Below are 22217 nucleotides of genomic sequence, written 5' to 3'. Positions count from 1 at the left end.
GATATTCTGCATGGTTCGCGAGAGTTTAGATTCTAAATTACTAGAATTTTCTGCAGTGACTATGATGCACGTGTCGTCAGCAAACATAACGTACTCCGCATCGTCGGAGGCGGAGGTGATGTCATTGACAAGAATTAGAAACAGGTTGTTTCCTGTCACCGATCCCTGGGGCACAGCACTGTCACCTATTTCTTCAAAATCGGATTTATGCGCTTGAACATACGTGCTTTGTTTCCGCCCGTTTAGAAAGGACTTGATTGTACGAGCGAACGAACCGTGTATACCGTACTGTGACAGCTTCAAGAGAAGGAGTGTGTGGTCTACCATTTCGAAGGCACGCGACAAGTCACAGAAAATTGCTGCGACATGTCGCCTGTCCTCGAGGTGTGACATGACGCGCGACACTAGATCCCGAGTCGCGTATCGTCAAAAATATTTTGATAAAATATTAATAATACTTAGGTACTTATTTAATTCGATTTGGCGATTTCGTAGAAAAAATGTGACGTCACACTAGGGGGGAGGGGTTTGCCAAATGTGACCAAGTGTGACAAGAAGGGGGAGGGGTCAAAAAACCTAGAAATTAGTGTGACGTAATTAATGGATGACCCCTTATCTCCGAAACTATACTGGGTCTAAAATTTTGAAAACATACACAAAATAGTTCTTTACCTATATAGATAGACAGGAAAACCTCGAAAGTCGGACTTAATGTACTTACGGAATCCTTAGAACGCGAGTCCGACTCGCACTTGGCCGGTTTTTTTTGTCAGTTTAGATGTCAGTGTCCATATGTTCGACAATTCAAACCGCCAATGCCTGTCATTCTCGCGTGATCAAAACATTGTATGTACCTACAATTTCTAGAAATAGTGCACAAGCACTTGTAGTCACGTTTCCGTCACACGCATGGCCACACGTGACAGTTCACGTCACTGCTTATCTTCCCACTGAATGTCTCGACCTTCACCTGGGAGGGGTTATGGGTTTTAGCTTTGACAGTGTGAAAAACCCGCCGCAAAAAACCCGATTTTTTCGTAACATATGTACCTATATCTACCTATATGTTTGGTAGGTACTAATTAATATTCTTTGCATAACAATTTTTAGCAACGAAATCTACCAGAAAGTAGTGTAAGTGCCTACCAGAGCCCGTACCATGAGTCACTGACAGTGTCAAAACTGACATATAATAGGTACGCTATCGAGAACGTAATTTACTTTACAGTACATATGGTGCTAATACTTTCCCGAACTAGTGCGGGAAATAGCACTTTCCGTGCCTACCTATACTTACCTACCTACCTCAAAACCCTATGTCAAAAGTTTAAAGTGCCATACCTATTATGTACTGTAAAACGTTGTACGATACACGTGCGAATAGGTAATTCGCAACTCTTGTCGATTTAAAACACTTCCTTTGGTCGTGTATTAATTTATCGCCACTTGTTTCGAATTTCCTCTTTTCCGCACTTGTATCGTAAATACCTATTCTAAGTATGTGTACATCTCGCTCGCACTAATATGCATAGAATATTAGTATCTACATTACGATTTACGATACAAGTGGTCGTGTCGATTTAAAGCACTCCCTCCGGTTATTTTTCAATGTATCGCCATTCGCCACTCGTTGCGAATTTCCTACTTTTCGCACTACGCACTACTTTTGTACAACGTTTTAGAGTACATAATATATATATTGCCCTTTAAATTTGCGACATAAGCACTTATTGTGGTATTTACTGCACTAGGGAAGTAAAGTAGCACCATATGTAGGTACTGTAAAGTAAATTACGTTCTCGATGGCGTTTAAATGTCAGGTAGGGTCTAGTATCTGAAATCTGACCTCGTGAAAGACTGCATCCCCGTACCGGCAGAACAGGAAGAGCTGTGTCAGGGTGCCAGCCATGTACTGCAGGAGGGACACGAGTTGCATGAAGCTGAGGATCTCCTGGAAATAAGAAATCGTTTATCTACTCGTCGATTTTAATGGTTGAATTAAGACGTCGTATTACCAAATTGTAATCGCATAATTTTCACTACGGGCTCCCGACTCAACTATTATGACTTCTGACAAGACGTTTTAGTCAACTGTAATGGATTCGACCAATAACGTGTCGCCGCGGTCATGAAGAATAAATCAAAAGATATCAATGCGCTACTATTTATTTCAGTCTTGAGATGGGAACCTAAGTCTTAGATAGGTACCTACTTTAACAGGTTTTTAGTTCTTGAATGCGAAAGTTTTATTGAATCGTCATAATTTGATTGATGATAATTTATGGATTGGATTGGAAGAAAGTTATTGGATGTAGAAGCGTCTCCAACTCCAATAGTATAATAACATTTTGAAACAACTATTAAGTAATATTGTGGGATCTAAATTGTGACTGCTTGTTTAACTTTAAGTGTATTTATCTACTTAGTGTATAAAAGCAAAAACAAAAACCGGCCAAGTGCGAGTCGGACTCGCGCACGGAGGGTTCCGCACCATCAACAAAAAATAGCGCAAAGAAATCGTGTTTGTTGTATGGGAGCCCTCCTTAAATATTTATTTTATTTTATTTTTAGTCAGAGAGAGAGAGATACATCATTTGTGAAAATTTCAACTGTCTAGCTATCGCGGTTCATGAGACAGACGGACGGACGGACAGCGAAGTCTTAGTAATAGGGTCCCGTTTTTTACCCTTTGGGTACGGAACCCTAAAAAGGGGGCTTATAGGGCGTCCGATAGCTGGCGGTTTCACGAAGGGGCATCCTTAGTTGCACACCTATCATTGATTGAAGTTTGTCGATAAACCATTGTCAACATTCCATCGAATTAACTAATGTAAAGACAATAATATTATCATCATCATCATCATATCATTTTAGCCTGCAGTCGCCCACTGCTGTACATACTCATATGTAGTTATAGACGCTCGAAAATTGAAGCGATTACACAAATTGTACAGTTGCTCTTTACTCTTTAGTCGCAACTCAGCAAGCCAGAGATGTGCACGTGCTAACTTTCCTGCACACAGAAAGAGAAAGGGACAAACTTATGTGCAACAACAAAGATGAATGGTGTAAGTAACAAAGATGTGAAAATCGTTGTGTAAAGAGACAAGAAGAGTAAACTTACCGAGTTGAGTCTTACGGCCACTGAACATACGGTCAGGGTGGCAACCAAGAAGTATACCCCGAGTATGCCCCGCAGCACTGTATCCAGTTCCTTACTGATGCTGAAACAAAACATTCGACAACATGTTAAATGACATACTTATGTAACATAAGATCGCGGGCCAGGAATAGATTTCCATCCCGGGCGAAAACTCGTAAAGTGGTTAAGGCCGATGTGTAATCGTGGACGTCAGCTGCCGCTCCGTTCAGTCAGCGGCACAAATCAGCGCCATCTCTGTCAGCGGTCCATTCAACTCCGAGTAATGGCTTCCTTTCTCTAAACGGTGATATAAAAACTATGCATATACTTATTAATAATACTACTACTATAATAAGTTATTATAGTTGCAGAGATATAAGGCACCGCGCCATAATACCTACTTTAAAGTTTTAAAGAATCACCGGTTTTTTAGGGTTCCGTAGCCAAATGGCAAAAAACGGAACCCTTATGGATTCGTCATGTCTGTCTGTCTGTCCGTCTGTCCGTCCGTATGTCACAGCCACTTTTTTCCGAAACTATAAGAACTATACTGTTGAAACTTGGTAAGTAGATGTACCTATTCTGTGAACCGCATTAAGATTTTTACACAAAAATAGAAAAAAAACAATAAATTTTGGAGGTTCCCCATACTTAGAACTGAAACTCAAAACATTTTTTTTCATCAAACCCATACGTGTGGGGTATCTATGGATAGGTCTTCAAAAATGATATTGAGGTTTCTAATATCATTTTTAGGGTTCCGTAGCCAAATGGCAAAAAACGGAACCCTTATAGATTCGTCATGTCTGTCTGTCTGTCTGTCTGTCTGTCTGTCTGTCCGTCTGTCCGTCTGTCCGTCTGTCCGTCTGTCTGTCCGTCCGTATGTCACAGCCACTTTTCTCCGAAACTATAAGAACTATACTGTTGAAACTTGGTAAGTAGATGTATTCTGTGAACCGCATTAAGATTTTGACACAAAAATAGAAAAAAAAAAATTTTTTTTGGGGTTTCCCATACTTCGAACTGAAACTCAAAAATTTTTTTTTCATCAAACCCATACGTGTGGGGTATCTATGGATAGGTCTTCAAAAATGATATTGAGGTTTCTAATATCATTTTTTTCTAAACTGAATAGTTTGCGCGAGAGACACTTCCAAAGTGGTAAAATGTGTGTCCCCCCCCCTGTAACTTCTAAAATAAGAGAATGATAAAACTAAAAAAAATATATGATGTACATTACCATGTAAACTTCCACCGAAAATTGGTTTGAACGAGATCTAGTAAGTAGTTTTTTTTTATACGTCATAAATCGCCTAAATACGGAACCCTTCATGGGCGAGTCCGACTCGCACTTGGCCGCTTTTTTCTAAACTGAATAGTTTGCGCGAGAGACACTTCCAAAGTGGTAAAATGTGTGTCCCCCCCCCCCTGTAACTTCTAAAATAAGAGAATGATAAAAAACTAAAAAAAATATATGGGTCGTTCTCGCATTTCGTGCAAATCGGTGTTTTCGGAAATTTACCAAAAATGTGGTGGCGTTTTCAAATATCTGTTAATGCAAGGTTGTAACATAGGGCCTAAAGTATATGTCTCTCCAATGAACAATTCTAAAAAGATATGTATTTTCTTTATATGTACAATTAACACCCAAATTTTTCATTCATCTCTACATGTAACGCGTGAAGTATAACTTTGACCTACATTTTAACCTTAAGATACTACAAATAGAAAATTCGTTGTTTGTTCAATAAATGACTTATTTAGTTATGTTTTAAATCGTATAATATTAGAAGCTAGAAATAAATAATAAAAACTATACAGCCTTATAAGTGTATGGTTCAAGTAATTTCTTCATTACCGACGCGAGTAATAGATTAGCTATATTTTGCTATATAGCGAGGGTATATAGCGCCTACCGCCGATGCAACACATTGTTCGTCAGTCAGTTGGCCGCATGATCTCGTAGCGGACGCCCGTGTGCCGCTGTTAGCGAAAATATATACGATCTCTCGGGTCGGGAAGGAGTGTGGTTCTCGTTATTCTTCATCGCCATCGCGTGATTTATACAGTAAGTAGCAAGTGTACATTATTATAATTATACGTAATGAAGTGTTTTAGTGTCCCCTTTCAGATGGTTTATTCTGCAAAATTAAGGTCTGATGCCAACTGATGTAGGCGACAAAAACTTCCAAAACTTCATTCATATCGGTTTCATTCACTTCTTTTCCTTCTAATTTTACTGGGAAAGGTAATGAATGACTTAAGAAGGTAATGATAATATATTCGAGGCAGTGCATTTAATGGAAAGAAGCTTAGTTATTATAAATATTACGTTGTTATAAACATTTAAAACTGTATATGATAATAGGGGAGCCCAACCGGGGAGCCTTTGTAGTCTAAGATGGTCGACCTTCACCGATATGTCTGACGGATGAAACTTACATATTATAAAAGAAAATATATTCCTGAACATAAATAAATAGGGTTGCTTAAAGAAATATGGTCAAAACTATGTTTAATTATTTTTTGAAAAAAAAAAATTTTTTCTTTAAATTTCACCGATCTGTCTGACAAACGAAATAAGTTCCAATGGAAAGTATACAACTTGTACAATATAAATCAACTAGGTTGCCTATCTTTTTCCGGTCACTATTATGTGGTTATAGGGTTGCTTGCGAAAATCCGGTCACAAATAAGGTTTGCCAGGCTTTTAAATAAAATAAGAAGGGAAGACTTTTAGCGATAACTCATAAACGGCTTAACTTATCAAGTTCGCTTTAATTTTGTTTGAATGAGTTTATTAAGCACTATTTTTATGATTTTTTTCCATATTTTTTGGATCGATTTTTCAAAAGTTAGAAGGAATAACCGATTTTTATTCTTTCTAAATTATTATTTCCGAATTGATTGACTTTATCAAAAAATGTTGTTTGCAAACTCCTATTTATTTTTAAAGACCTATCCGACGACACCCCACACTATAGGGTTAAAACGATAAAAAAAAATTACATAGGTACAAAACGCGAATGATTTAAATATATTTTGTCTATGCTAATTTTTGAAAATTTGAAAACTATGTTTTATGTGATATGGTGCGCAGATGATCAAACCGACTTAACAAACACTTGGGGTTAACAATCTCGACTTATAATGATGGTAAGTAAATGGTGAATGTACCATCTAGCTTGAACATTATAAGTTGAGATTGTCAACTCCAAGTGTATGTCAAGTCGGTTTGATCATCTCCGCAGTGCTTAAGACACATGTTTTTAATATTGTTGATTTTAATTGGTGTTAATTTTCTTGAAATACAGTTTTTTATATAAATAATAAATAAATAAATAAATAAATAAATATTGGGGGACATCTTACACAGATCAACCTAGCCCCAAACTAAGCAAAGCTTGTACTATGGGTGTTAGGCGACGATATACATACGTATATAGATAAATACATACTTATATACATAGAATATGTTCGATTTCATAAGTTTGTTTCATTACCGTCCCTGATAAAATTACCATCTCGGCCGAATTCATTACCAGCGCGTAGTTCATTACCAGTAGCCTTATTAAATGAAAAGTAATAACGTTACAAAGGTGCCTTTAGCAGAAAAATGTTAATAAATGAATCCACAAATTGACGAAACTCAAAAGTTTACCATTTAAAACAAAAATTACAAATCGAGAGAATCTCACCGATTTGCACGAAATGAGAGAATGACCCATATGATGTAGGTACATTACCATGTAAACTTCCACCGAAAATTGGTTAGAACGAGATCTGGTAAGTAGTTTTTTTTTAATACGTCATAAATCCCCTAACGGAACCCTTCATGGGCGAGTCCGACTCGCACTTGGCCGCTTTTTAACATTTAGATTATAATATCTGGGGGACCGAGCAAAGCTCGGAAAACATATAAAAACTCGAAAATGCGCGTTTTCCCAGGGATAAGACCTAGCCAGATTGATTTTACGCCCCCGAAAACCCCCATATAACAAATTTCATCGAAATCGTTAGAGCCGTTTCCGAGATCCCCGAAATATATATGTATACATATAAATAAATAAATAAATAAACAAGAATTGCTCGTTTAAAGGTATTAGATTCTAGAAATATTCTAGACTAGTATTTTTTGCACAATCTTATTTATGTTGTTTTGGTAATTAAGCAGCTTACGATTAAATATTTGTATATGTATATTTATGACAATGACAATACATAAGTGCTGTTTAGCAACAAACACCAAGCCTAATTGTATAAAGAAAATTTTGGATCTTGAATCTAATGTAAAGTGTCATTTAATAGAACTTGCTAACTATGTAAACAAACCGCCATACTAAAATTGACACTGAATGTCAATTTACTACTAGTAAATTGACATTCAGTGTCAATTTTTGTTTAGATAGTTAGCAAGTTCTATCGAATGACAGTTTAGTAGGTAGGGTCAGGTGGTCAACGGTGGCTCACTTTTTTTCAGGTGGCCATAGCTCCGAAACTATTGATCGCAGGAGGTGGTTGTAATGAAGGATATTATAGGAAATTTTATCTAATTTATGTTTGCGTTATTGATTTTTCAAAGTATTTGTTAGGTAAAAAAATGTATGTGTTTTTTTTTAAGTCAGAAATGCGCCACTGTGTACTATGGGGTCGAAACAGTGGCTCGGGCTCATTTACACAGTGGCTCAAGGTGGTAAACAGTGGTTTATTTCAGAGTAAATTATTATAAATAAAACAATATCATGTATAAATTAATCAGTCTCATTATGTAGGTATTACTTATTAACAACTTTGAAAACAACTTGACTTAATTGAATCAGTCATCATCATATCATTTTGCATTTCCGGAAGCTTTCGATTTATCATTGTAGCGTCTTAGGGTTGTTAGGGGTATTCCTGTTAACTTGGCGGTTTTTCTAATGCTCGTCCCTTTGCGAATTTGATTTAGAGCCTCCGTCATGTTTTCTTCGGTATGGAGACCAATAGAGCGTGGCTTTGGCCGCCGAGGCATTCTAAAAATAAAAAAACATGTCATTCAAAAAACCCACATTATATTATCAGATATACCTAAAACTACTACTACTACTACCAACCTGGATAAGCAGGTCGTCAAAACATAGACAAAGGGAAATCATGGCTAGGTAAACAGTATATTCAACTTTAGTACACAGTGGATCATACGGTGGACTTCGTACAGTTCACGGTGGTTCATGTACCACTGTGTACCTTTGCGAGCTGCGCCAGTGTGACTTACGGCGCCATTTTGACCACATTAAAATACTTCGAAGTAACAAATGCCCATTCTTTGTTTAATTTCCCCCCGTCACCTTCCCAGATAAGTACGGATTGCATAAAAAAAACCATCAAGCATGTACATTTAACGATATTGCCACTTGAACAAAAATATAACTTACCTGTAGGGTACGCAGGTGGAAGATGGATAAAAACTAGGTTTTTTGAAGTGAAAATATGAGAGAGTGCTCGCGTGTCGCGTGGTGAGCAGATAGGTAACGGTACATTCGCAATATGTTTTAGGTTAAGTATACACGCCAGCGCCCTCTGTGACTTTATTTTTAAATATTCACAATAAAGTGTGTTAGACTCAACAGATGGAGTTAGTATGCACAAATAAACCTTATTAATTAAAATTATGACTAATACAATGACATAATGAGTAGCCAGGGATTTTTTGAAACTACATATAGTTTACATTGTAAAGAAGTCTTTGGATTTCTTAATACTAGAAATAAATTTAAGATTATACCTAAACTTACATTAGACATGAAATAAGGAACTATCGCCTACATCCCCGCCCCTTAGTGCTGATAAGCACTAGCCATCAACTGGGGACAGTAATGCGACGCGTGTGGCAGGTCTGCGCAATTGACCTAAGCGTGTGCGCACATCTACCACTCGAATGCGGCCGTCACGGCCAGCGTGCGCCGCGCTCACTACACCGTGTCGCCAGGAGCCGCGCTCTAAATTGGGATCGACCAGTACTACATAATCTCCTACTTTTAACGATCTAGATTCCCTAGTCCATTTTTGACGAGGTAAAAGCGTAGGTAAATATTCTTTTATCCACCTAGCCCAAAACATATCTGTAAGACGCTGAGCTACGCGCCACCTTTTGCGGAGGCAGAGGTCAGAGTCGTCGTACTTACCGATAGGAGCTCCAGTAGATGAACTGCCAATCAAAAAATGGTTAGGCGTCAACGCTTCGGGGTAACCGGGATCCGTCGACACGTGTGTGATAGGACGGCTGTTTACGAGAGCCTCCACTTCTGCCATCAACGTGGATAAGGTTTCAGGATGTGGTGCGCGCTCCTTCATGACGACCTTGAGCGCCGTCTTAACTGTACGGACCATGCGCTCCCATGCGCCGCCCATTTCAGGGGCTCCGGGAGGGATGAATCTCCATTCAATCCCTCTGACGGCTCCATCTTCGCGCAGTTTTTCTACGTTCAGTTGCTGAAGACTCGTCTTCAGCTCGTTGTTGGCTCCCCGTAGATTTGTACCATTATCTGAAAATAGAACCAGCGGGGTGCCACGGCGAGCAGACATACGTATGAGCGCCATAATTGCAGAGTCCGTACTCAGTGATTCTGTGATCTCAATGTGAATGGCTCGCACAGTGAGACATGTAAAGAGCATGCCATATCTTTTCTGTCTTCCTCGACCAATGGTCGTCTCCATAGGGCCGAAAAAATCAACCCCTGTGTATGAAAAAGGCCTTCGACTGTACTGTAAGCGCGCGGCAGGTAAATCACCCATTCTCTGAGGCTGCGGTCGAGCGCGTCGTCTTAAAATTTTATTTCAAGACGTACATCGAAGCGGAGTCGACTGGAAGTGCCACATCCGGCCTGAAGAACATACTCGTTGGAAGGTTTGGCTCGACGAGTTGAAACAGCTGGAGTCGCTGCGTATACCGCGCTGGTACCTGCGCGCCGGCACCTGGACGCCGTGCTATGACTCACCGTCTACGTCTGCGTCTTGCGAGAAGATACTGGATATACAGATGCACATTTTTTGTGATGCATCGATTAAAGCCTACGCCACGGTAATATATTGGCGATTTACGCGTGCTGATGGTTTCGTACTCGTTTGTTTGGCTGCTAGTAAAAGCCGCGTAAGTCCTTTACGTCCGATTTCGGTCCCGAGACTCGAACTTCAGGGATGTCTGCTTGGGACACGGCTGGCAAAGACCGTTGGCACTGAGCAAAAGAATCTGGTGCCAAGTAAGCGATATTTTTGGACGGATTCCAGTACTGTCTTACAGTGGGTAAGAAGTGACCCCAGGAGCTACAAGCCTTACGTTGCTCATAGGCTTGGGGAAATCGATGAGCTGACTAATGTCAATGAATGGCATTACGTGCCATCTCGTTTGAACATAGCTGATATTGCTACCAAGACGGATAGCCCTCCGCTGAACTACGGTGACACCTGGTTTCAAGGTCCTGCATTCCTCTATGTCGCAGTCAGGTGCATCACAGGTGTCTATATCGTGGCGTGCGGTTAAACATTTGAAGCACAATCTTTGTGTTTTAACAAATTTCCATTTATCTCTGCGCATCGCACGTTTAAATACGCGACAGTCTGGTAGTGAATGTACGCCTTTCTTACAAAATGAGCACGAAATATGATTAGTTCGTGTACTGGTACTGGTAGCAAGTACGTGGTGCGTATAACGACTTTTATCATCGTTTTTGTCGCGTTTAAAATGGGGCTCGGTCGGTGCTGGCTTTTTCACTTCTCGCGGCTGCACAGCTCCGGTGACCAGGGTCATGTTGGCTTCTTTCTTCAGAAATTGTGCCAGCAATTCTAGTTTGGATTCTCCTGCTAGAATCTTCTCGTAAGCGTATTCAGTCCACTTTCCCAAAAGTGTGCTCGGTAATTTGCTTGTAATAGCGGACGCGAGCTCAGGATTGCGTAAATGATCACTTTGTTTTAATGCACGTATAGTTGCAACGCAGTTGTTTACTTTTGTGGCGAAGTTAACTAAATCTTGCTGATAATGCGTAGGTAACGGGTGCAACTTACGTAATTGTGCAGTTATGTTGCAAATAATAGTTTCTGCTCGTCCGTATTTAAGTTCGAGAGCATCCATGATATCCTTGGATGAGGTGTTGCCAATCAGTAGGTCGGTGACAGCTTCTTTGGCTTCGCCTCGCAGTGCTCGTCGAAGTCTGGACAGAGTCTCGTATTCTGAGTATTTGCACGACGATAATGATTCATCGTAGGCATTTTTAAAATGCAGCCATTCTAGACTGTCTCCGCTAAATATAGGTAGGTCGCGCGGAGTGGCCAAACGGCTGAGTAGACGTTCCTCGCGATGCGACGATGATTGGCCCATCATGTTCTTTAGGGCATTCGCCAACTCCATGATGCTGCTAGCGGTGTCCACATGCTGTGCTGGTGCTGCACGATCGGAAACTTGCGCGACCGGCTCGGGGGGCACAGGTGGGCGGTGCTCGGCGGCATACTGTTGCTGGGTCAACCAGTCCGACACTCGATCTTGGTTCACTTCACTTAAACTAGCGACGTCAAACTTTTCTTGATCTTCGGCCTCGGCGACGGCAATTTCAGCTTCTAGGCGTTTGTCGATCAACTCCATCTGGATTCGAGCCTTTTCCTCTGCTGCTTGCAACTCCAGCTGTTTACGCCTTGCTATGGAGGATGCTGTAGATCTTCTACTGCTTGCAACAGAGGGTGCAGAGGTCTTGACTTCCTTTTTGGAGTTAGAAGTTCCAGGTAACACGTCGGCTGTAGGCGGCGGTACCGAGTTCGCCTTCGCTTCGGCCATTTCTTTTTGCCGGCGAGTAATTACCATCTTCGGTGGCGTTAAAAACATTAATTGGCACTGTTCACATGAGATCCGGTTCGAAGGACCAGCTTATTGTAGGGTACGCAGGTGGAAGATGGATAAAAACTAGGTTTTTTGAAGTGAAAATATGAGAGAGTGCTCGCGTGTCGCGTGGTGAGCAGATAGGTAACGGTACATTCGCAATATGTTTTAGGTTAAGTATACACGCCAGCGCCCTCTGTGACTTTATTTTTAAATATTCACAATAAAGTGTGTTAGACTCAACAGATGGAGTTAGTATGCACAAATAAACCTTATTAATTAAAATTATGACTAATACAATGACATAATGAGTAGCCAGGGATTTTTTGAAACTACATATAGTTTACATTGTAAAGAAGTCTTTGGATTTCTTAATACTAGAAATAAATTTAAGATTATACCTAAACTTACATTAGACATGAAATAAGGAACTATCGCCTACATTACCTTTACGCACAGATTTCGACCACCAAAATAAAAAATCCTGGTGCGATCTTACTCGAATGCGCGGCGCTTCCGAACAACGACGATGCTGATAAAATATAACTATCCCTTTCATGCGAAATGCCTGTGTGCACAGTACCCGCCTGCGCCACCGTTGACCAACTGACCCTAAAATGTCATTCAATATAACTTGCTAACTATGTAAACAAACCGCCATACTAAAATTGACACTGAATGTCAAATTACTAGTAACTTTTGTTTACATAGTTAGCAAGTTCTATTGAATGACACTTTACGTAATCTGCGTAATCTTTGACGCAGGTTTAATCGCACAAATGTATGTTGCTGCAATGTTAATACAATTATATTTTAGAGATATCGGTGACCTGAAGGTTAGTGTTCTTCCTGATGGTTTATTGTAGAGATGATAACAATTTCATGTGACTACAAACTGTCTAAGTTTGTACTTCCCTAACCTAAAAAAGTACGTAAAAAAACGGAAAATATAAATTATGAATTAGGTACATTAGATACAGTGCTCTGCTGTTAAAAGTACCTAATGTAAATCAAATAAAATCTGACTGCGCTAATTGTGAGCTTTGCACAAACTTGGCAGTAAGAACGCATACATAATAGGGTAAAGGCACCAGTAGTCAGCCTTATAACGACTTTTTTAAGTTTGAACGTTCGGCATTTCTACAGGATTAGTCGGATAATTAAACAAATGACATGGTTAGATCAATTGTTTATCATAGTTTTAAAACAAAATATTTAAAAAAATAACAATCCTTTTTATAATATCTCTAATTAAGTTTAAACAAAAAGTGGCACTTTTCTCCAGTAGTCAGCCTCCAAAATCCAGTAAGCAGCCTCTGTGTACCCAGTACTCAGCCTATATAAACTATTCATATAATTAGATCAAAATCATTAATATTTATATCAAAATCAACGATATTATAATATTTCCTTTTTCTTTATAATTTTTGTTATCGTTATCGTAGTTAGTTGTAGTTTTTAATTTTAGTTTATAATTTTTTGCATATATCAAAATCAACGATATTATACAAATATCTATATTTTATTACTATTTTAGTTATTGTTATTGTAGTTAGTTGTAGTTTTTAATTTTAGTTTATATTTTTTTTGCATATACATATGTATTAGTTACCTACTTGTTTACTTATTTAATAAAAAAAATCTTATAGGTACATACAATTCTTATGACACGAAATTTGTTGGCCATAGGTACTTAATTAACTAATACTAGGTATTCTTGCAAACTAAGAATCGCAATATTTATTTTCTAATAATTAATCCGTCAAAAATTAATGAGGTAAATCAGGTAATATATAATTATGTTTTTAGTAGGTATTCAGTAAAAAATAATTAATCGAGTCTATGCAGATTTAATTGTCATTAATAAACAAAGTCATATACCGACCAGGAAAAAGCAATATGATAGTTATGTATAGTTAACGTCAAAAATAAACACTTTTGAACCTTATTTCAATGAGATAGGGTTTAAAAATGTGGACATATTTTTGGCGGCGACGTACCAAGCAAGGTCAATGGCTGAGTACTGGATCCGCGAAACCCAGTGCTCAGCCGCATTAAAACGTTATTTCAAATGCGGCTGACTACTGGGTTTTACTTTAAATTGACTAGGGCATGCCTAACTAAATTTGAAAATTTAAATTTAACGGTCCTAACGGTCGCATTGGCTCGAAAATAATAAAATAAACGAATAACCCAAAGGTCAGCCGTGGGAGGCTGGGCACTGGATTCTTTGGAAAAAAGTGTTATCCAGTGGCCAGCCCCCTCAATTTATAAGTGAAATATTGATATTTTCATTCAAATATAATGCAATTTAATAGATAAACTAATAAATAAACCAATCATTAACAAAAACAATAACTTTTAACATTAAAACATAGTTTTTCTTGCCTGTTAAGAGAACACCACGTGCAGTAAAAAATATGGCGGACATGACACTATTGCACTCTTCGACAAACAGCACCTGTATAAACGAGTATATTTCTTACCCCCGTTCCCTCACCGCACCTGTCGTGTGACGTATTAACCAATAAGGAATCAAAGCTCCTATTTGAGTACTCGCGATTTGTTTAAACGAATATACCAGATATTTATGACCAATAAACGACTCAAAAGGCTGACCACTGGTACCTGGCTGGCCACTGGTGCCGTTACCCTATATCAGTCTACCCTCCATAGGTAGGTACATACCTGACTTAGCACTTTGCATGAAAACTTAGTGTGGTCCGACTAAGAACCTACTGACGATGACTGGAGTACTAACGTGTCCGAGAAAATACGATGAGATTGGGTTATTCAGTACTTTGGTACCTTTGATCTATACTCCAGGATTACGGTCAGCTATGTGACTAGGTATAACGATCAAAGCGAAATGAATTAAGGGGCCCACAGATTACCTGTTCGCCGAACGATATTAGCCTGTTAGTTGTTCGGAACTATCACCTTTTGCGTTTAACTGACAGGCTGATATCGTCCGGCGAACTGGTAATCTGTGGGCCCCTGAAGTATCACTTTGTCAAATTGATATGAAAACTGACTTTTTATAAAGAGTGTACTTACGTGCAAAGCGCTGTATGCGTGCCGTGGCTCTCAATAATCCTGAGATGAGCTCTGCTATCTCTCTTCGTATTCGGCATGCAGTCTTTGCCGCTGCCAGCAATGTCCTCAGTCTTCCGACGGAGCAACGAAAACTGCCCGCATATAAAAATCATAATCCCCACCGAAGTACAGTCGAACGCCACATGGACAAACACGCAGTAAACAGATGCTACAATCTCGAAGATTAACGTCACAAAGTATCCTGCAAAACCCACGTTGTCCAATGGCGCCCAGCCTGGTAAAATGTGGGGGTAGTAGCTACCGCCAGTCACCGCGTATTCGACGAATGGTGTCGCTATAAACACAATTGCGGTAATACTGTACAGAATTAAAAGGATAGATGATATAAACGTGTGCCTTTGCGTGTATTTTGCGATTATTTGCCGGGAATAATCCTCTTCGATGTCAGAATCGGTGTAGGATAGAAGTGTTCCGTGCAACTGTTCGTGTTCTAAACATTTTACTTCCGAGATTATAGAAGTCCAGCGTTTTCTGTTAGTGTATAAGTTGAACAGTTTTAAAGTGCCCATGCCGCAGAAGGAGAGGACGCTGAAATACAATATAATAGAATAGAATATAGGACGTTTAAACAACAAAAACTTAACTAACACAGTCCTGTCACAAAAACCCCTCCGGTCGCGTGGTCCAGTGTCTTGTCCGACGTCGAATCTTAGAATTCTTCGTTGTTCGATGATCGAACTAAGTGGAATATAAAATTCCTTTTAGACCGAGTGGTCGGTTAGCGAGGAATTAAAATTCCTTGTCGTCCGACATGTCGGACAAGACTGTGACGCGGCCGAAGGGACAAAAACACTTTTCTGAAATTGTTTCCACTTATTTAGCTTGGTGTCAAGGTACCTTTTGGATGTCTTGACGCTGGTCTTCCGTGGAAACCCTTGCGCCTTTTGTACTATAAGGTTTTTAAATAAATAAATAAAGATATGTAGTAATATTTAATATCTGAGATCAGCCACATGGGGACAATGCACCGAGTGACATTAAGCTCCGTCGGAAACACACACACACAATTACTATTGTAAATAAATAATATTTAAGTTTATTGATATAGTATAGTAAGTATATCAGCCACTAAAGTAGACATAAATATATTAAAAGAAATACCTGAAAGTCTCGAACATTCGCGTCGAGTCATCCCTTTCTTTCACCAGAATTACAACTTGTGTTAAATTCGTGGATATGAAGCAGATGATAGCGAATTTGGCGACCCAATGTAGCCCTAAGCTTTGGTAGTGCCATATTCCGGTGTTCCGTATGAGGCGCAGCACGGTGTTCGCTAAGACCGGGTTCTCGTGATTCCAGACTGGTATGTATCGAGACAACAAATTGCTGAATATCTGTTTAAACTGTAAAAATAATTGCAACAAAAACACAAATGTGAAATGAAAGCCAAGTTCAATAGGTATTAAGAATATGTGTCGTTGTTGACTCGCCGACAAAAGAATTGAGATCTATATGGGTGCCAAGTTCCGTGCTGTGTAGAAAATCCTGAAATTATAAAGGATTTGTCTTGGCTAGTTTTTACGTATAGGCATATAGGTAATATATATTTATCTATGTTATTTTTCAAAAAATTGGTTTGTTTTTAAAAACTAGCCAAGACAAATCCTTTATAATTTCAGGATTTTCTACACAGCACAGAACTTGGCACCCATATAGATCTCAATTCTTTTGTCGGCGAGTCAACAACGACACATATTCTTAATACCTATTGAACTTGGCTTTCATTTCACATTTGTGTTTTTGTTGGGATATCATTACTTTTTGTACAGAAATTACTATAGTATTCATCATGAAAGCAGTTTGCCTAAGCTGAAAAGGAAACCCTCGCTAACGCGCGGTTAATTGTCAAAAAGTTTCAGTTGTCCGATTTTTCCCTTTATGTGCACCTAATAGTCTACCTTCATGCCAAATATCAAGTTTCTAAGTCATCTAGAAGTGGGTTAGGTTTTTGGTCTATAAGTATTAATTATTATTTTTTCCATCGAAATATCAATAATTTCCAGTTGTCCGATTTTTCCCTCTATATGCACCTAATAGTCTACCTTGATGCCAAATATCAAGTTTCTAAGTCATCTAGAAGTGGGTTAGGTTTTTGGTCTATAAGTATTAATATTTTTTTTTCCATCGAAATATCAATAATCTCCAGTTTTCAGATTTTTCCCTCTATATGCACCTAATAGTCTACCTTGATACCAAATATCAAGTTTCTAAGTCATCTAGAAGTAGGTTAGGTTTTTGGTCTATAAGTATTAATTATTTTTTTTCCACCGAAATATCAATAAATTCCAGTTTTCAGATTTTTCCCTCTATATGCACCTAATAGTCTACCTTGATGCCAAATATCAAGTTTCTAAGTCCTCTAGAAGTGGGTTAGGTTTTTGGTCTATAAGTATTAATACATTTTTTTTTCCCGAAATATCAATAATTTCCAGTTTTCAGATTTTTCCCTCTATATGCACCTAATAGTCTACTTTGATGCCAAATGTCAAGTTTCTGAGTCATCTAGAAGTAGGTTAGGTTTTTAGTCTATAAGTATTAATTTTTTTTTCCATCGAAATATCAATAAATTCCAGTTTCACAGATTATTCCCTCTATATGCACCTAATAGTTTCTAAGTCATCTAGAAGTGGGTTAGGTTTTTGGTCTATAAGTATTAATAAAAAAAAATCCATCAAATTATCAATAATTTCTAGTTTTCAGATTTTTCTCTCTATATACACCTAATAGTCTACCTCTATGCCAAATTTCAAGTTTCTAGGTCATCTGGAAGTGGGTTAGGTTTTTGATCTATATGTCAGTCAGTCACAAAAATGCCGGTTTTTAAACGTTAATTGATCAATAACTGTTTGAGCTATGTTTATGAAATTTTGTATTTTGTACAAGCTAAGGGACTTCAATACACGTGCCAAATTTCATGTGTGTAGGTTAAGTAGGTTTCAAGTTGTGAAGGGGTCAAAAGTAGCTCGAAATGGTTCGTGTAATATTACACACGGTTGCTGCGTCGCCAGTTCCTTTTTCTTTGAACTTGGCTGGACACGCTACCGCGTGTCTAGATATTAATTTTAGGAAGGTTACCTGACAATGGACATGGAGAAGAATGGAAGATATAAGCTGGAAGGAGAGGAAAACCAATACGGAAGTATTTAATTTGGTAGATGAGAATAAGAAGAGATCTATCTGCTGAGAACCGAAAACAATTGAAAACAGAAGGGAAAACATGTTGGGGCACCTGATACGACACGATACTTACATCAAGTCCATAATTGAAAGAATAGAAAAAAAGAGAGGCAGAGGGAGACTGAGACGTGCGTTTTTGGACCAGGCCAAAGAAAAAATCAACGTAGTGATGTATCAGGAGCTCAAATAAGTGGCAGAGAGAAGAACGGAATGGCGGTTACTCCAGCAACAAGAGCCAGGCTCTTAAGAATTATGATGATGATGATAACCTGGCAATCATATAGGTACCTACTTACGTAGTAAAAAAAATATAGTTTAGTAATTTGCTCCTTCGTAATATAGAGTTTTATGAATTACTTAGCTTAATTTCCTGTTTTTTATGTAACGAAATATGCCTAATTGCCCTTAATATCACTCTCAATTTTCATCATCTTATCTAGTACCTACCTATCAAATTATTACCAATAAATATTAAATTCCAAATTTTTATTTGTCCCAAGGTTCTCGGAAGTTAGGACCTCTGGAGCCTATTAAATTAAATTTCAGGGATTACGTAACATCCCCTCATATTTTAGCTCAAGTAATTTTGTCCTGAACTTGTGAATATTAAAGGCTCCAACCATGCCGTTTACTAGGCTTAAATGTCCTTCGTCGAAAACTTTTACAGTATGAGTTAAAGTTATGACTTATGAGTTTTTCTTACTACGGACATTGTTAGGGTTTGGGTACATAACATAGTAACAGTCTATTTGTAATAACAAAAAAGCATACAACCGAATTCATAACCTTCTCCTTTTGAGATTTGGAAGCCCGTTAAAAATATGGATTGAATCGTCCGAAATTAATGATTTTTTTATTTTTTTTATTTGATGTACAATAAAATTACTTTAATTTAAAGCCTAACTTTCTTACCTTTAAATTCAACCTCCTTTTTCTGAAAACCTGATTGATTAAAGTCCCAGTAAAATTTACTCAAATCTTTATTATTCGTGTTATTTTCTCGATATATATATATACCCTTATAAATACTTATCTATCTAGATAGGTGATGTTTTAAACTCTTACCATTTTAGGTCCTTTTAATCTTATAAGGGTTTTTACTTTTTTGTATTACTACAGTTTTGTCTTTCTAATCACTGTTGCAACAATGCACACCCTCTGAAGAAATAGTTTTCAACTTCGTTTTATACGTTTCCGTTGTTGCAGGCAATACAATTAAATAGGCATTTCGCAACCAGGCTAAGCTTTTGCTCAATTATGTACAAGTATTTGCTTCAATTTCGTCTTCATTACGAGTCTTGTTGTTTATAAGGCTACGTGAGGCTGACTCGTAATTTCCATGGCATTATTTCTTATATTACTTTAATTACCGGTTGCTTCACAGGCAGGGGTGTTAATTACTTGTAAATAGAGTAATTAACAGATAATGTGTAGTTTGGAACGAAATTTGATTTAATTTGTCCTGCCTACGGTGAAAATTTAATTGGTTTTTAGGGTTTCTCGTTGTTTCGTGTAATGGTGCCGTCGGAAAGTTCCCAACATTGCTAAATTTCCACATGGATTAATTTCGGAGACATCAGATATTTTTGTATGGGGGTCAAAATTTTCATTTCAAAATTTCCACAGCTTATATATCTGCGTGTTTCTTGTATGTACTTAACTAAGTAAGAATTTTCAGAATGAAGTGTCCTTACCAGTAGCGTAGCGCAGTGGGGGCGGGGGGGGGGAGATGGGGCGGCCCCGAGCGGCACTTTTAGGGGGCGGCAAAATTTCAGAATAAATACCAATAATATCGTATAAATATTTGAACTATTTCAGTCGCACTTATTATATTGAAATACGTAAGCTAGGGGGCGGCAAAATTTTCATCCGCCCCGAGCGGCCGAGACCCACGCTACGCCACTGGTCCTTACACTCCTTACGAACTAGATAGCGAATGTAGAAATCAATTGAAGTTTAAGTTGCAAAAGTAACGGTCACTTTAGCCTAGATAGAGGCCAATAAAACTTATATACAAACGACAATTTGACTTATGCGTGCATCTCGCTCTATACTTGCATGAGTGGTATAATAACTGTTTAAAGTTCGAATTCAGTAGTGACCCCGCCCACAAACCTGACTCAGTAACAAAAACCCGTATATGATCACGCACATTAGTGTCTTGACCGGGATTTGAACTTAGGACCATTTACAAATAGGGCCACTAGAAAAGGGTAAAATGCGGATACCTAATATAATTATCTAATTCATTGCTGTATAAATCATGCTGGTATATAATTCATTGCTGAGCATATGCCTCTCTTCGTGTACGCAACTTTACCCGGTCCAAAGCTATCAACGATCTTTTAAATGTCGTCCAGTCAACAAGCTAACGGACGCTCAGGCGCTTCTTTCATTCGGAAGCGAAATACACTACCGAAAATACAGAGCCGAAAGTTAGTCAGTTCACAAAACACACAATACCAATTCCTCACCGCCACCCTACGACAATTTCTAGGTAATTACACTAGTTTGTTGCCTAGATTATTCAAGTAACTAGTATAGGGACAAGGCCCGCGGGGAACGCGAACGAATTAGGTATACAGTATGTGTTGGGAACTTCATTAAATAATTAGCTGAAATTTATAACTGAATAGAGAACCTTTGCCAGGAGTAGCAGATTAATTAAGTATATAGTTATCGAGGAAAGATTTTCATCGATTCAAGGGCCAATATTTTATTGTTATGTTGATTTTTTTTCCACAAGAAATAGGGTAGGGTACAAATAGGGTAGGTACCACAAAACTGACCTTGTTTCAACTTACCCCTGTTTTAACTCAACTCGGTCTCCATTGTGCACAGCTTCTGAAACGAACTGTTTAATTTGTCCCGCTTGAACAAGTTGGAATTGGAACCGAAATGTAACATCCTTTACAACTGCAAAACTCTAGTACGAGTGTACTGAATGACTGCACAACTGTAGTTCCGATCGCTTTTTGTACTACAAACGCTTTATACAACGTTTTATTCACACATTATCTGCTGATTTTACGCTGCTGGTACGTTTGGCTGACCGCTGCGCTGCGCGTTCTGTGCTCTATATTATGAGCCGTGCGCTTTGGAGGGTTTGTCATCTTGTGGCCTGAATCGTACAAACATAAACTGTATATTGATACTTCGCGCCACAGCAAGTGCTGCCATCTACAGATCACTTACGTTTCCTTGTGCATTGTAGGTTCTGCCATCTCGTGGGCTACATTGGAAGCTTAAACTTGACATTAATACTTCGTGCCAATAAACAGGGGCCTCCTGATGTGCTGCCCAGTTCATGCACGTACCCTAAGTATATCTCTAAAACGGCTGATCGCATGAATAAATGTTTAAAACGTGTAGTAACTTTTACGTTCTAAAATAATAAATTCTTACCAACATGTAAACATCATTGGAGCTACAGAAACCTTAAGAGAACCTTTAGATCGCCGTAGTGAAGGTGAATCCGAGTTTTCAGCTTATCATCTTATAATCTTAAGCCATCGGAGATCGCACTCACTCGTACCCTGGTTTCATGAGACGATACGCTTAAGCTATGACAATAATTTACGTTAAACATCCCGCCTTTTGCATGTCGCACTAACACCTGCTCTTGTCTCACAATGGTTTAATTAAGGCATTCGTAAGTGGGGAAGGGAACTGATTGAAACCAAAATGCAATTGAATAATTGATTTATTGCACATTAACTTTAAGCACGAGCGAGCACACAATCCATTTGATTTATATACAACGGTATATAGTAACAAAACAGTGTTTTTGGACGAGTATGTAGTAGATGCAAAGATTTCTTTAAGTACCCGGAACACAAACTACACAGACACACAGATCTAGTGGTGAGGTGGTATTGTGATTCGGAAGAAAGCTCAATTTCGAAAAGGAGTTCTCAATCTTTTTAGGACACTTTG

At 38.5% G+C, this 22217-nt stretch overlaps 1 protein-coding gene across 1 annotated transcript in view; it reads right to left on the bottom strand.

Annotated features, from left to right (window-relative positions):
* LOC134662602 (odorant receptor 94b-like) overlaps positions 1-19423 on the bottom strand; it is a 28244-nt gene extending 8821 nt beyond the window's left edge. The window contains exons 1-5 of the mRNA XM_063518876.1: positions 19347-19423; positions 16206-16447; positions 15045-15632; positions 3125-3224; positions 1847-1951 (exon numbers count right to left, since the gene is read on the bottom strand). Coding sequence (XP_063374946.1) covers positions 1847-1951; positions 3125-3224; positions 15045-15632; positions 16206-16447; positions 19347-19349 — 1038 coding nt within the window. The 5' untranslated portion in view covers positions 19350-19423. The remainder of the gene's footprint in view (positions 1-1846; positions 1952-3124; positions 3225-15044; positions 15633-16205; positions 16448-19346) is intronic.
* Between the last annotated feature and the right edge of the window lie 2794 nt (positions 19424-22217).

This window comes from Cydia amplana, chromosome 1 (genome assembly GCF_948474715.1).
Source record: "Cydia amplana chromosome 1, ilCydAmpl1.1, whole genome shotgun sequence".
Classification (NCBI taxonomy): domain Eukaryota; kingdom Metazoa; phylum Arthropoda; class Insecta; order Lepidoptera; family Tortricidae; genus Cydia; species Cydia amplana.
Note: the sequence above shows the minus strand (reverse complement) of the source record. Positions and strands in the feature narration are given on the sequence as shown.